The 16,727-nt window shown below is 41.6% G+C and overlaps 2 protein-coding genes across 3 annotated transcripts in view; both read right to left on the bottom strand.

Moving 5' to 3' along the window:
- LOC148900842 (talin-2) overlaps positions 1-9,098 on the bottom strand; it is a 108,701-nt gene extending 99,603 nt beyond the window's left edge. The window contains exon 1 of one of the 2 annotated variants that reach the window (XM_088992835.1): positions 8,951-9,098. The gene's annotated coding sequence lies outside the window, so the exon portion shown is untranslated. The remainder of the gene's footprint in view (positions 1-8,950) is intronic. The other variant, XM_088992836.1, reaches the window with a different exon arrangement.
- A 1,014-nt stretch (positions 9,099-10,112) lies between these two features.
- Positions 10,113-15,467, bottom strand: ddx28 (DEAD-box helicase 28). The gene is made up of 2 exons (XM_088992834.1): positions 14,011-15,467; positions 10,113-12,036 (listed from the first exon to the last, which is right to left on the bottom strand). Exons 1-2 carry the CDS (start codon positions 15,276-15,278, stop codon positions 11,634-11,636), a joined length of 1,671 nt encoding a protein of 556 aa, XP_088848960.1. The 5' UTR covers positions 15,279-15,467; the 3' UTR covers positions 10,113-11,633.
- Between the last annotated feature and the right edge of the window lie 1,260 nt (positions 15,468-16,727).

Raw genomic sequence — 16,727 nt, 5'->3', positions numbered from 1 at the left:
TCACAAATTATGGACACAACTTGTCCGGTAGGGTCGGTTGTCCTTGAATAGTCCCACAATTGGGACATTTGTGCAAACAATATATACATAACCAATATATACATATACAAGCAATATATACATATCCAAATATAATCAATTTCAACACATCCTAATAATCATCCATTACTCCAGCTGGCATGTGGTAGCAGGTGGATGGACTCCTTACAACCGGCTCTCTAAACACTGAGGACAGGGGGCACCCAAATTGAAGCCATTAGGTGGCCGCTAACATGACCACAAGATACATTAGCAAACATGGCCCCACGCGGAAGCTAGACAAATGAAAAGCCATGTCCAGCCCCATTTGACAAGCTACAAAGCTTTCTCAGAACTTCTACCAAATACCAGGAAAGGAATGTTTACAGCTCAACACTCTGAATGCTGCTGCTTCTTCTTCCTGACGTCACTTTCAACTCTCGGGCCTGGCAGCGCTCCCATGAACTTGGCCTAAACTAATAAACACGGGATTGTTTCCCTTATATAGTTCGGTTCAAGAGACAGCATCACAAGTCTTTGAGAGCCCATTTAAGACAGAATGGTTCTGGCCAAGCACCAAGTAGGGGTCGGGGCAAAGAGGCGGGGGCTGACAGAAAGACTGGGGAGCAGCCGTTCATTAATGGCCACTTAAAGCGTTATTTCTGGTCCCCGCCATCAGCAGAGGTTTGGATATGTCAAGTTGGGAATGCAGTAGAGCAAACAAAACCTTGTAAAATCCTGATAGTGTTTCAAACGCAATGTATGAAAGAGCCTATCAAAGTCCAAAGAATGCATTTTCTCTGAAATAATGACACTTTTTTATTGAAAAAAAAAATCATCTTCACGAGTAAACTGGATTTTTTCAAAGTTATGTTGACTGTAGAGCCATTTTGGTGGAGTGGGTGGTTGAGTTACAAGGAAGCACTCAAGTTCAGAAAAAAGAAGCACAATTGCCGATATACAAAATGAGAACGCCAGCAAAGTGCCAGAGTAGACGAAATTGCATATCCATAAACGTGTAAATAAATAAAACAATAAATAACGGAAACAACAATAAAATAAAACAATAAATACACCAAATAAACTTCAAAAAACAAAACAACCAATAAACAAAAGATACATACAACAAAAAATAGAACAACAAATACATAAATGCAGTACAATAATAATAAAAATAATAATAATACATTTAATTCATAAGCGCCTTTCAAAACTCTCAAGGTCCCTTTATAGTCACAGGGTAAGTTTTTCTGTGGGTGAGCAGCAGCAGCCACACGCGCCAGCGTTCACTCAACCCGGAAGTAACTCAAATAGATAGAAAGCTAGCTATCTAGCTAATAGAGATAGCTAATAGAAAGCTAGGTAGATAGACAGCTAGATAGCTAATAGTATGAATGAATGAATGAATGAATGAATGAATGAATGAATGAATGAATAAATTTACTGGCTATGCTCTTGACATCGCTCACTGGTTTGCTCCTCCAAAAAGGTGCTACCATCATGTCCCAGTTTTTAGTAATTGAAATTGTATTACAAATTTTTTGGGGGGTGGCTAGAGTGTTGAAGTAAAATTTCATTTTTTTCCAATGGGAACGTTACATTTGAAATAGACATGCTTGGTCACGCCATTGAAATACACTCTAATGTAGGTAAAAGGTACAATTGTATGTGTCGGACGTCTCAGTATATTGTCCAAATAAACACTAGTATAGAATGTTAGATTTCTCAGTCCCAGATTTACACATCCATCACAGCAAAGTCTGCAAAATTCACATGTGAACTGACAACCGAGTACGTGAAGGTAACTTCAGATTAGAAAAGTGACCTGAGGAAAAAGAATGGACGGTGCAAATAACTGTTGATAGACATTCCAGACATTCCACACAAGTCTGTCGACAAGTCAAAGGACAATGTCGTGTTGGGCACCTCTGCACCCCAAAGGGAGCATGTTTAAAAGTTAGGCTACACTCTGATATTTTGGGAACATTTCGAATTAAATACCGAACACGACAGACGGTAGAAAAATGAACTGAATCAAAGTGTCGGGCAAAATGATCTTAGCTCATTCACTGCCATTCAGAAATGTATTCGGGAATTGAAAATATGGCGCCATTCCCGACTTTGTTCAGGTTTTGTTTGGTGACAATGACAAAAACCCTGGCACAAAAATGTGTCCACTCCAGTGCCAGGGTTTTTTTTTTTCAATCATTTTCACTAAAGTTGCAGGACCCACAGAATATTGAGTTTTAGGACTACATACATCCAATTAGGCGTAAAAAACCTTAGACTCTCTTCTTTTATCACAAAAAAATTGTTAATTCCCAAAATATATGGGTTTGGAGTTATATGAGCATGAAATAAGGGTGGCTGTCCAAAATACAATGCAATACATACATATTGGTTTATATAGCACTTTAACAACAGCTGAAGCTGGAACAAAGCGCTAACATCGATAAAAAGGTTTCTTCAGCCGTCATCTGTACTTCTTTTAAGTTTCGCTTCTTATCCAAGAGGCTTCGTCAGCGAACTAAAATTTTGCTGGTAGCTCTGGCCCTATATATATCCCTACTGTCCAGATGTGGCGATGCCAGACCTCTGCTATGATAGGCCCCTGCTCTAAGGTTGGGTGGAGCAGAGGACCATTTTCTGAGGCTACACTGATTACTTCTATTGTCCTGACTAATTATACCAGAGCAAATGGGGCAATCGGGCGAGGCCTTTTCTGATGAAAGAAATGGGGCAATCAGGCCTGATTGCCCCATTTGCTCTGGTATCATAATCAGTCAGGACAATAGAAGTAATCACTGTAGCCTCAGGAAATGGTCCTCTGCTCCACCCAACCTTAGAGCAGGGGCCTGTCATAGCAGAGATCTGGCACCACACATATACACATATATACATATATACATATATACATGGACAAAAAGGAAATGCTGCCCCCATGTGGAAGGGAAAAAACATTGCCAGAGGCCATTGCCAGCGCTCTATAGGCACTCAAACAAGAAAAAAATCAAAACCGGAAAAGAGTCAGGAATGGCGCTCTACGTCATAGTTTCAATTCCCGAATACATTTGTGAATGGCAGTGAATGAGTTAAGCATCTTTGTGACAGTTACACAACGTTGGGTGAGACAACCCTAAAATGTGAACATTCCCGGTCAATTCTAGCCCAATGCTTTGCTGCTGTGAAATGTGAATTTCTCCACCGCGAGACTAATAAAGGCAAATCCAATCCAATCCAATGCACATTAGATGATCTCGCACTACTTCGTCCTCTACATTTCACTCGGCAACACCGGGACTGTCTGAGCACATTCAACAGAAAGGTGGCTTTACTCAAAGGGCCAGTTTACCGTCAAACATCCGTAGCAAGAATCTAACCCTGATGGGAACACCAAGAATAGACACCCTAAAGGCCGTGGGGGGGCAGACAGAGCGGCGAAATGGGGATCCGATACATTTCCATCACTCCCAGCAATGTTCCCTAAGAAAGCTGCGAGTGACTCTGTAGGAGAATTCCACCTGTGGATTACTTTCACACACCATGGTGTCATGGCCACTAAAATACTCCGATGACTGATACAAATGTGGAAATTTGTCAACAAACGTGCTGAATAAATGAGAGCACCATTTGTTCACAACTTTGGGCGTTACAAGCTGACAGCTGTCAAGGCAGCCGACGTGGGCGCGTTCATCGCTAAAATAAAAGGGGGCAGGTCATATACCTTTTTTGGTGATGGTCTCAACAGGCACTTTGTATGACTTGCTACTATCATATTGTGAAAGCTCTTTGGTCTTGATGTGTGGTCCGACACGCACACCCAAAGATTGCTGAGACAGCCTCAATTAGAAACCAAACGATCCGTCGGCTGCACAAGCACCTCAAGCCTACGACATGGGTCAGTTCACTGAAACTCCATCAAGCCAGCCATGAGGCATATCAAGTCTATTTGTGTGGCACCATTCATACCGATGGCAAATATTCAATGCTTGGCTTGCAAAAAAAAAGATTACCGTATTTTCCGGTGTATAAGGCGCACCCAAAAGCCTTGCTTTTGACCCTGCGCGTACATGTGAAGTAATATTGAGCCACAACAGGCCTCGCAACTACTGTCAGCAGCCTCAGACTCCATTTCAAGTAGTGCATCACTCCAGCCTCTACTGTAGCACCTTATAAAGTGGTCTGCCTTATATTTGGAAAACTTTTTTTCATTCATTGAAGGTGCGCCTTGTGTATGGAAGAAGAAGTTTCAAAATACACCATTCATTGGGAGTGCACCTTATATTCCGGTGTGCCTTATACACCGGAAAATACGGTACATTAAAAGATGCGAGGTAAAATGTTAACATAAAAGCAGATTAAATGAAAACAAAACATTTATATGGTTAGAATAGAAGGAAGGTTGTCAAAAATTAAAGGGGGGGAGAGAGAGAGAGAGAGAGAGAGAGAGAGAGAGAGAGAGAGAGAGAGAGAGAGAGAGAGAGAGAGAGAGAGAGAGAGAGAGAGAGAGAGAGAGAGAGAGAAAATGGCAGCAGACTCATTTTTGTCCTCTATTCCTCGCCCCCAGTCTTCGGTTAAAGCCACATAATTGGTCAAGAACGGAGCAGCCACGTTATTAGTGCCTTGCACGCTGGGTCCGTGAGGACATTAATTTCATCTGTGCTGTATGTAATGCATATTAGCATATTTGACAATAAAGCTAACTTTGACTTTTACTGTGACTTTGAGGTGGTTTAAAGGACAACCGACGTCTCCGGACAAGTTGTGTCCATTTTGTAAAATGGCTTAGAATGACTTCGACTGAGCGTATTTTACAAAGATTCCACCGCATATAGCTATATTTTACGTTTTAAGACTCATACTTTTGCTTTTGAGTTGGTCACGAGTCCGTACGTGACGTCACTGAAGGAACGCCCCTGACCGAAAAAAAAGGACACATTGTAGCAGTTCTTCCATCACGTCAATGCTTGTTTGGTCTGAAAACCTCGTGTTGCACCAGAAGAGGTCGTCCAAAGTCAATGTGATGAATTTATCAGCCTGTGGAAACGGGCTGATTCATTCCTCACAACAGCTCGGTGGCCATCTTGTGCATTTTCTGGGACACAACACTGCAGTTCTGACGGCTCAAATTGATACGCAAGTACTTCTTTAATCGATTGCAAACATGTATGCTTTCCTCTTCAGAACTATTTGAATTATATTCATAACTGGATGTGTAACAAGAAAACATCTTCTCCGAATCTGAAGCCATTGTTTTGATTCACTAGCAATGCAAGACGTCTTGGCGTGACGTCACGAACTGGGGGCGGGACTTTCTGAAAACGCCCAATTCGCAGCTCAATTTTTTTGCGGATTTTGGACACTGAAGTCATTTTTATTGGTGTTTTGCATTTGAATAAAAATATCATACTGCGTGTTTTAGGTATTTTAGATGCTACAAATGTTCTGATGTCAGTTAGGAAACAAAAAAGTGACGTCAGTTGTCCTTTAAGTCAGGATTAAGAAATCCACATTTGATTACATTTTCTTATCTTGTAGATCTAAGAGTCGATATCCTGCGTATGCATATGGTACAGTAATAACAACTGTTTGGCTGTGTGAGCTTCATTTCATCAAAACCATGCCAAACATTTTTCTCAAGTCGAAAAAAAAATAATTTGACCATTTGTATTTTAGAATAATTATGGAAGGTGCTTTTTAAAATGTAATTGCAATATCAACATGATTAATATGAGCAAATTTAGGAGGTAAATAAGGACCATTTTTAATGGGGGGAGCGAGCATGCTGACATGTATAAATACATCAAGACAGCTGGAGGAGATCATATGACAAATCATTCTCAAAAGCCTATCAAGAGTACACCAGAAAATAGCAAAATATAGCTGTCGTTTATCTCACAGTTCCAGTATTTCACAAGTGGTACCACCGCTTTGACTTTTACCTTTTATCAATTATACCAACTGAAACAATAGGTTAAGTACTTCTTTTTTTTAGAAGTTAAATTAATGAAGTGGATTAAATACATTACGTGGTCCAGTCAAAGGCACAAATCCCCATTAACTTCAAATCTAAAATTCATGTGTTGCTTGGCGGCTAATTGCTTTTGATGCTAGCTCTCAATGCTGGGCTCTCAATTGATTGATGCTAGCTCTCAATTCGAACTCTAAGCTAGCAAATCATTGAAAATAATTTGGTTCAATACAAAATGTTTCAACATTTTCCAAGTAGCTTCACAGAAAACCGAAACAGAGAGCAGCAATAAACAGCATTTAGCAAGCAAGCACTTGCCCTCATTTGTGAATAATTGTTTCACCATCTGGCCAGCTGTCGCTTTTTGTGAAGTTCGCTGCCACCATAGTTAGCGCACTCGACTCATATGTTTGCTCACTATTCAAAATTAAAATCACCCAGTCAGTTGACAACCGTTTACAAGTATAAATATCATCCAAATGTATAAGCTGGCATCTGCCTATGCTTTTATGGCATTCAGTTCTAAAATCTTCCAACCCTCAGCCAATGTGAGCTAGTGTCAGACATGCTAATCAGTGATAAAACCCCGCTACGTGTAGAAGACCTTTTATTTTGATTCTTAAAAAAGAAAAATGTCTCATTTGAACGAGCTTCCCCTGTTATAGATCCATTTCCTTTGTTCTTGGACTTATGATTTTTATTATCACTATGATCATAGGACTCAATACAAGGACGGCTCTCAGTGACTTGAGTGCTAACGTGTTTCTTCCGTGTCTCAGTGACTTGGTATGTTCTTGTACCCATACCTGTTAGCGAGTGCTAACGTGTTGCTCCTGTGTTACTGCCACGTCTCAGTGGCTTTTGCCGGCATGTTTTTACTTTAATTGAATGTTGCTGTGGGGGGGGGGGGCTTTTATCAAGCATCTTCTTCTTTATTAAGTTCATTAAGTTGCTTGTTCTGTAGCCACAAAGGGACACAAGCCAGTGTCTTATTGTGCCCGGATAAATATAGAGGGTTATGTCAGGAAAGGCACCCGACGTAAAAACTTGGCCAAAACAAACATGTGAATCAAACCTCTAAAGATGGTGGACAAAGTGGTGACCCCTGAAGGGAAAAGCCCAAAGGAAAAGAAGAAGTCAAATGCATTATGATGAACACTTTGGATCATTGACGTCCTTCTCCTCATGCCTGTTTTTAATGCAAGGCCCAAAATCAATAAATAAGCCAAGCACATCTAATGAGGAGTTAGAGACCACACCCCTTCACACATGCTCACTGGAGGTTCTTCATCCACCGGAGTTTCATCAATAGACAAATCGACTGAATCGTTTAACAGTCCGATGACGCTCGCGTCGACCAGGTGATTTCATCACTGAACACGTGGACAGTTACGCCGCAACCGATCACTGTTTGTTCAGGCGTCCCGCTTTGAGAACATTAAATTTAAGTGGCAGATATCGTTACTGCTCACAACCGATAAAACCATCATGGATCAGTGCTAAGGCAATGAAAAAGCTCTTCATTTGCTCCTGGCTGACAAGAATGCCCAATACAGTTAGGCCACTTGAAGTTAAGGGACAGTGAGATGCAGGCAAAAACAGCCAACATTTCACTACTACGTTTGTCAAGAAAGGCTATGAAAGTGTATTGGCGGCCGTGTATATGTAAGCAAATAAATACTGTCAATAAGAATAGCAACATACATTTAAATGCAGCTCACTGGTGCACTCATTTTAGAACACAGGTGTCAAAGTCGAGGCCCAGGGGCCTGATCTGGCCGGCCAGATCATTTCATTCGGCCCGTGAAAGCAAATCAAACTTGTGAAATAAAGTATGAATCCAAATTTCAATTTGTCCCATGGAAACCACAATAACAGTCATTAATTCTTACTTCAAATATGAAAATTAGTTATTCATCAATTTATTGTGCGCTATATATGTAATATGTAAAGGGGATGAAACATTTTCATGGCTTCCCCAAATTCATAACGGCCACCCAAGAGGAAATTGGAACTACAATGTGGCCCGTGGCAAAAAATTACTTTGACACCCATTTTAGAATAAGCCTACAGGCTATTTATTTCATCAGATGACGCCTGAATTAGATGGCTCACATGCAAGCAGCCAGGTGAGGTCGAAATAAGTTTTATTGATCTCCCTTATAAGCGCCTAAGTGTCACCATTCTGTGAAAATCTGCAGCATAAAATCTATATTGCCCAGATCATACATAACAGTACACATAGATTGGTGGGCTTAATAGTAGGCTGCTCTACGGGAAGGGGTGTGGCAGTGGAGCCATGGAATCAAACATGCATGGGAGGCTGCAGGCTGAATCCACATATGTATGTACACAGCCACTCAGCCACACAGGACACTGATAGCATGCAACAGACAGTCTCTTTTGGAGATATCAGGAAGCAATAACATGAAGTAGGGAGGATGCAAGGTGATTTATTCGGCTTGGTGATTGCAGCGTCCGTGTAGGGGGGAAGGGGGGGTCATAAAACAAAGTTGCAAACAATCCATTCAGTCATGCTTAACCCCCTCGGACATTAAAATGGCGAGGGGGTTTGCCCCCTTCAACACACCACCCACACCACCGGACAACTCTCCAAACAAAAGCCGCCAAAGACGACTCCTCGTCGGGCATTCTGAAGCACACCCGTGCCGGTAAAGACACCGGATGGACCGGCTCGTATGTACCTAGACTCCACAAGTTGCGCGTCGATTTAACGTAGCATCTCGGCGTTTGGAAGCACACAACTTCACCGGTTGATGCACACGCACGCAAGACAGCAGCAGCAGCAACGCACACGCGGCGCTGGTTCTTCTTCATATAATAAGCGCCGATAGATCGAGAAGGTCAGTCGGCTTTTCGGCGTGTGCCGCAGGGGACATGTGCACTAAGGTAATCGGATTACAATATTGCAACAACAGGAAAAACATTAATGTAACCTACCTTCAGATGCTCCAATGGCGCATCACAGAGCGCACTGTGGCGGAGAGTTCCGCTGATTTAGCGGCAAAATAAGATCCTGTACGGTGTGATGGGGGAAATTTCCAAGTGGCCAGAATCGTGTGTTTTCATGTAAGGACAGAGTGTGTAATGCGCGTGAGTGCTTGCGCGTAAAAGGGGGAAGGAGGAGGGAGCAGATGCTCCAGTGGGGGTACAAAAGGAAATGCGTCACTTTAAACGGACCACGCATTGTAGTCCAACCAGCCACTCCCAAACGTTGTCAGCTGGGGAAAATTCAAAATTAAATGAATGAGGTGATTAATATTAGTCGATAGCATCCACGTTTGCAATTTTTTTGGATGAAGTAATAGTGTACAAATGCGTTTGTGATAATTCATAAGAATGCATCTAATTGACTATGTCAAAATGACTACATTTAAAAGAAGATATCAAAATACTTTAAAATATTTTATTTTGTATCTTCATAGTGACTACCGGTACAATGTCAGCCTGGGTTAAAGTGCTGCTAAATGTTAAAAAAATAAAACATTTAATTAAACAAAAAAATCTATTGGTCCAAATATTATATGATTATCATCTACTCTGTGATTTATGGATTGGCCTTTATTAGTCTCACAGCAGCAAAGTTATGAAAGGAAGAGGAAAGGAAAGAAAGAAGTCGAAAAATCAAAATACAAGAGCTGCTGTAAAGCCTGCCACTCTCACTGCGCTATCTTGAATTCAAAAGAGCAAACAAAACATTGAATCACACATAATATGACAACACAAACATACAGACAGTCATCCAATCGTAAGCACTTTATTGACCCTCTTTGTTGCATGAAGCAGTTCTAGATGAAAGAGGAGGATCAAAGCATCCTTTTCACCTGTGGATTTAGGACGTCATGGTGGAATGTATGTGTCTGCTACAAGCTAAATGTTGAAAGCAAACACGAAGCTGTATCATCCATTGGCGAAAAGAGATTGTCTCACATCTCCTGTCCCATGTACTGAAAATCCACTTCAATTCCAAGCCGCCACAGTTCCACATACGCATCGGCGCTCTGCGTTGACGCATCCATCCAGCCGCACTCTCAAACAGCACCGACCTTTTCGCTGTACAAAGTCACCCCAGAGCGATGACAGTAATTGACAACAAAGATTTTAAAACTATTCTAAATCATGTAAAGCGCTTTAAGTTGCCAGAAGAGGGGAAAAAAGTAGCAGAGAATACCCCCTAGTCATGCGGTTAATAGATGGAAGGGAACAGTTGTCTGAGAATCCAAGTCACATACCAAACATTCTGCTGGAAGCAGAATGTTGACACATCTGTCTGCTACTGTAATCTCAACGTTTCCCACCAGCAGCCCCCCACCCCTACCCGAAAATGTGACCAGACGTCGCTGGGAAAAATTTGGATTCATTCCCATCAACTGCACATAATTCATAAATTGCGTGGCAACATTCCACGTTAGAGGCCATTAAAAGTTGATATTGATTAGTCTCCATGTTACATTTCATTCATTTAGTCAGAGCAAAAGAGTAAGAAAAAGAAAGACAAGAGATTTCACAAGTCATTTTCATCTTACTAAGGTTTCCTGAGGAGTGCACATGCACCACTTCAAGTCAGTTTCGGATTCTGGCCTGTGCACTTTAAATATGGAGACGTGTATAATTAGCGGCACGAGAAGTGATTCTGAAGCACAAACAGAAAGCGTTGCAATGTCTAAAACACCCGAAAAAGAATTTCCTCTGGTAGGACTTTTATTAGGGTTTTTTTTTTTTTTTGCCCATTGAACAATCACAAATCAGATCAAATGCTACCATCTAGTGGTTAATCACACACAGTGCGGCTATGTCATTGCAGAAGTCCCATAATATTAATACAGTAAAGTCTCGTTATATCTCGTTAGATCGGATATATCGATAGTCCCGGTTATATCGATACTATTTCTATGCACGCGCGGAGAAAATTACATGCAAACAGGGTCGGATATATCGATAGTCCCGGTTATATCGACATTTTTTCGGACTCCCTTGAATATCAATATAACGAGACTTTACTGTAATAATCCCATCTCTCATCTCATCTCCCGTACCGCTTATTCCTCATTAGGGTCGCGGGGGTTGCTGGAGCCTATCTCAGCTGTCTTCGGGCACAAGGCGGGGGACACCCTGAATTGGTTGCCAGCCAATCGCAGGGCACACAAAGACATACAACACTCACTCTCACACTCACACCTAGGGACAATTTGGAGTGGTCAATCTGCCTGCCATGCATGTTTTTGGAGTGTGGGAGGAAACCGGAGGACCCGGAGAAAACCCACGCGGGTCCGGGGAGAACATGTAAACTCCACACAGGGAGGGCGGACCGGGACGCGAACCGGCGACCTCTGCACTGTGAAGCCGGTGTGCTAACCACTCGACAACCGGGCCGCCCACTGTAATAATAATAATAATAATAACACATTTCATTTATCAGTGCATTTCAAAAGTCTCAAGGACACTTTACAGTCACAGGATATTTTTTCTGCAGGTGAGCAGCGGCAGCCACACCGCCAGCGTTCACTCAACCCAGACATTTTACATCATCATAAATAAATTACCATAATTGGAAAATATGTAGTTGGACATGTATTGTATTATTAATTGAGTATGATTTAATTTGTCCAAAAGTTAATGTCCATTATCTCAACTCTTCAGTCTCGTTGTGGACGACAGGTTTGGGCTCACGTATCTCAGACTCCATACCAGGCAAACAAGTTCTCCTCCGTGCCGCCATCTCGATTTTCTGCACAAGCTCCACCTCCCACGGGTGTGTGACGAAACTTAGTACCTGGCCCCCCTCACACCCGCCGGCCCTGCCCACCCGGCCGGCCCTGTGGATGTAGTCAGTGTGAGACTCCGGGAAGTCATAGTTGACCACCAGTCGCACCCGGGATGTGTCTAGGCCTCTTGAGGCGACGTCGGTGCATATGAGAACTTGGACCGTGCCATTCTGAAAACGGTGGAAGATACCCGCGCGAATGACAGCCGGCATTTCCCCTTGGAGGCGAGCATGCGGCACGCCCATCTCGTCCAGGGTGTACCTGTTGTGGAACATAAAACCATCTCACAACTCACCCTAAGATAAATAACACCTGAAATACATTTTCAGAGATAAAATAACCTGCACCGTATATCTTTTTCAACTTTGCAAAGTAATATTAGGTTCAAACAAAACAGAAGGTACCCTATTTTCCGGTGTATAAGGCGCACCCAAAAGCCATGATTTTCTTCCAAAAAATGACCATGCGCATTATACACAGGTGCACATTATATGTGAAGTAATATTGAGCCACAACAGATCCCGCAACTGTCGACTCCATTTCCCTCTGTAGAAGAAGTGGTGCGTAACCCCAGCCTCTATTGTGGCGCCTTATATATTTGGAAAACCTTTATAGATTTATGTCTTATATTTGGAAACTTATTTTTTTCATTCATTGAAGGTGCACATCACAGTCCGGTGTGCCTTATGCGTATGTGGAAAAAGTTGAAAAATACACCACACATTCACTGGGGGTGCACGTTATACTCTAGTGCGCCTTATACACTGGAAAAAAAACAGTAAAAATGGTCGTGATTTCTGATAATCCAGCACAAGAAAAAATATTTTGCCAAAAGGACATACAGTAAAGTCTCGTTATAATGATATTCTCGGGAGTCAAAAAATATCGATATAACCGGACTATCGATATATCCGATCCTGTGGCATGTAAATTTTCCCTGCGTTCATAGAAATAGTATCGTAATAAGCAGTACTATCGATATAACCAATATCGATATAACGAGACTTTACTGCATTTCAATAATACTAATAACAATAATATACGTATTTCATTTATATTTATAAGCGCCTTTCAAAACTCTCAATGTCACTTTACGCTAAGTTTTTTCAGAATCAGATCAGAATCATCTTTATGTAGAACACACAAGGAATTTGTTTCCGGTAGAACACGCTGCACTAGTATCGTCGTCAAAAAAAAAAAAAATGCTAAGTGGCACTATACAGTTTTTGCTGTGGGTGAGCAGCGGCAGCCACATGCACCAGCGTTCAGTCAACCAGGAATAACTCGCTAATAGCTAGCTCATAGCTAGCTAATTATCTTGTAAAGAATGAAAATCTGAGAAAAATGCCTCACGGTACTTTTCTTTAAATGAAGAGATGAACATGGAATAATTGTCTCATCTCTGTTTCTTTTACAAATGTATTGAAAGGAGTATAAAGTCACCACCTGTTTGTTTGAACACAAAGCTTTCGTTCTTTGTATAAATACCAAAATATGGAAACAAAAGTTGTTTTGTGCCTTCCACCTAGCCATGGAGTGATTACATGATTAGCTTGGTTATAAAAAGTCAAGATTTTCAATAATTGCTAAAACTGTCCAAGTCATTGAATAACGTGTGCTTCTTTTTTGAAGGGACTTGGAGGCATCGCAAGACCTTGCGCAAAGCTTTACACTTGCACTATGTACAGTCCTTTTTAGGAAACATTTTTGCAGTTATACATTTCAGACATTTCTATTGTACATAGAATACTTTGTTCTTATCTTTTCACCACCTCAAACCTTTTTTTTTGCTGCTGTAAATTGCAAATTTCCCCATTGTGGGACTATTAAAGGTTTTCTGATTTAGATTCAGAAAGTGAGATTAGATTAAATGAACCTTTATTTGTCTCACAGTGGAGAAATTTGCATTTCACAGCCGCAAAAACAAACTACAGAAGCTGCTGTCAAGGCCAAAGACTTCTACTCGTAGAAATGAGACCCTCAATAAATATACAATACAATCATTAGCTAATCAAAAATTCAATGCACTACAAAGACATGCTATTTAACGTTCAAATTCATGTTGTTTTCCACAAGTAATGATTAAGTGCAAAAAAAAGCTGGGATGGGTGGCAAAAAAATCTGACAGGTCGGTTGCATGATTTGATATAAAAGGAAATTTCCTGAATTGCAAACAAAAAAAACAAGTGAAATACGTAAGTCGTACTATAACAGATCCGATTTTCAATGACATACCCCAACCAATTGACAGTGGAGGCCTTGTTGCAGAAGACAAGCACGGCGTTCCCTCCTGATGCTCCATGTTCTTGCTGGAGCCGTTTCAGGTAATGGATGAGCTCAAGGACTTTATCATGCCCTTTCACCTTGAGAAAGGTCTGCTTCACGTGCGGCATGAGAAAGTGTAGCATCTTGCTCTTGATAACAACCAAGTTGCCAAGATCCGTTACTCGGCTGAGGACATCGCCGACCCCGCCGGGGAAGGTGGCGCCTACCACCAGCAGTTGGGCCTTACATAAGGGGCTTTGCGTCTCACCCGGGTTTATGGCGATTTCGGTGTGCCTCAAAATGTCCTCCAGCATATCGGCAAAGCTCGGGTCAAACATAGTGTCTGCTTCATCTACTACCAGGAATCTCAAATGGCTTAAGTCCAAACAGCGTCTCCGCAAGGCTTTAACAAGAGCGCCAGGAGTAGCTACTAAAATGTCAGGAATCCCTTTCTTGAAGACCCCCTTGATACGCCCTACGCCATGCCCGCCGCCTACCGTCCTCGTCACCTTGCCCAATGGGTCACAGAGGCTCCTGGACACAGACGCCACCTGTTCAGCCAACTCCCTGGAGGGCACCACAACCACAGCGTGGATTTTACGAGAGCCCTCGTCATACATTTCTTCATCCAGTTGCAATTTGTGCACAATTGGAAGCAGATAACTCAGCGTCTTCCCACTTCCTGTCTCAGCTGCACACAGGATGTTGTGACCCCTCATCACCTTGGGGATGGTCTGTAGCTGCACAGTGGTGGGATGAGTGATGTTTAGGCGTTCCAAAGTCTCCACCAGCTCACTGGAGATGTGCAGTTTGTGGAAGGTTTTCGCTGTCTTTTTAATATCCTCCTCCTGTTCGCTTCCAGAAACAAAAGGCGCAGCAGATTTGATGTTGTTGACGGTGAAATAATCCCCGAATGACTTTTTATGCTTCCATCCTTTGGAGCACAGTGTAGGTTCGTCAAACTTTCCGTGCGTGTATCCAACAGATTGGTTCAAACTGGCGTGTTTGCTCTGGATGAGAAGTTTACCAGCTTTGCTGGTGTTGATATTCCTACCCCGGGTTTGCTTCGCATTTCCAACGCGATTCTGTTTAGAGCGGGGAACGCGAATGACGGGGATCTCTTCCGGAGAGGCCGCGCAGACCGAAAAATAAACAAGATCCGTCGAGAATCTGTTAATTTTAGTCCTGTAAATTCTACAAGAAGCTAGTGCCGTGTAGCCGAACTGCAGAGACCACATTTTGACAACGTAAACTTAAGCCTGCTCCCAACTAAAATTTGCAACGAAGGAGTGTGATTAAAATATGGATTTATAGAATAAAATGCGTTGAATCGTCGGGAAATATTCATTAACTAATCCACAAAGCAAACGTAATGGGCTTCCGAAACGCCATTAAAAAAAGCAAACGAGACGACCATGCATATCTTGGTGATTGTTGATGACGTCCCTGGGCGGGCGTGGATTGATGACGTAGAGCGTACAACTTTTTTGGGGAAAAAATGTTTTACAACGAATAGAATAATTTAAATGTCATATATATTATAAATCGTGCAGCTGTAATTATTTGATTAAAAAAAGAAAGAAAGAATTGCGCTTTAACACTAAAAATTATTACAATTAATGATTTGACATTTTGCAAAATTTTGTTTTCAGGTGAAACTGACATTTAGGTCACAAGGAATCACGTAAACTAAAGTATATTTGCCTTAAATTACAGCATTCGCTTGCTTAATAAGTGTGAGTTACTTCAGTCATGTTCCTCAACTACAACAAACTTCACACAACATAAAACAACTCACAATCATGTTAAGCACGTTGATAACAGTTTCAGCTCTTGTCAAAGCGCAATATAAATCAATATGTATTGTATTGTATACACAACGCTAGTCGACATACACTAAAAGTGTTTAACCCGTGGGCAGGAAAGCAGGGCTCCTGTAGTATTGCAATGAGAAATTTCTAAAGTCAACTTTTATTAACTTTTTTCATGACTAATTAAAGCATCAAAGTCGGTTTCTTATTGTGTGCCTGTCTTGGGATTCCTAGGGGGATAATCCAGTGTTGCTGCTGTGCCATTGGGCATTTAAAATCGTAACAGGTCACTAATCTCATTTTTGTAGCCAGAGAGAGGAGTCCAAAGGGGGAGTTACTTTCCTGAATGTGTTCATCACCATGTTTCAGTCATCACATTTATGTGCTGCTGGCTATTGTAGAATTGATTGTCCACAAGCTGGTCTGCTGAATGAACTCAGTGCCGGTCAATGATTATCAGTATCATCAAGTCTGTCTCAAATTAATGGTGTCGCTGTTGGAATCTGGATGTCAACAAGGAAAACGTGATCACACTCATGAAATACAGTCTGATTTTTTTTTTATTATCATATGTTTCTGAGCCTTCAGACTGCTAGACAAACATGTTCACCCTTTGACCACTAAGGGGAAGCACAAACCAACAACTCATCAGTGCATTTTCTGGATGTCCCTGCACTCAAAATAGGAGATTTGACATTTGCTCCCCCCAAATAACTCATACAATTTTTTTCAGTGTATGACAAAATATAAATGATGATATTTACTCACCCGACACCAAATATTAAGCATATAAAGATGTTATAAAAGGGGGCACAGTATGTGAATGGTTCCCACAATTCTGAGGTTTGGGGTTTGAATCCAAGCTCCAACCTCATA

The sequence above is a fragment of the Hippocampus bargibanti genome, linkage group LG03 (genome assembly GCF_051943395.1).
Source record: "Hippocampus bargibanti isolate YZ-2025 linkage group LG03, ASM5194339v1, whole genome shotgun sequence".
NCBI classification, from domain to species: domain Eukaryota; kingdom Metazoa; phylum Chordata; class Actinopteri; order Syngnathiformes; family Syngnathidae; genus Hippocampus; species Hippocampus bargibanti.
Note: the sequence above shows the minus strand (reverse complement) of the source record. Positions and strands in the feature narration are given on the sequence as shown.

Excerpts from the sequence above, each read along its gene's own strand:
- ddx28 (XM_088992834.1), bottom strand. The coding sequence starts at position 15,278 with ATGTGGTCTCTGCAGTTCGGCTACACGGCACTAGCTTCTTGTAGAATT. Across the intron at positions 12,037-14,010 it reads TCCACTGTCAATTGGTTGGG|GTACACCCTGGACGAGATGG; the intron begins GTATGTCATTGA and ends GTTCCACAACAG.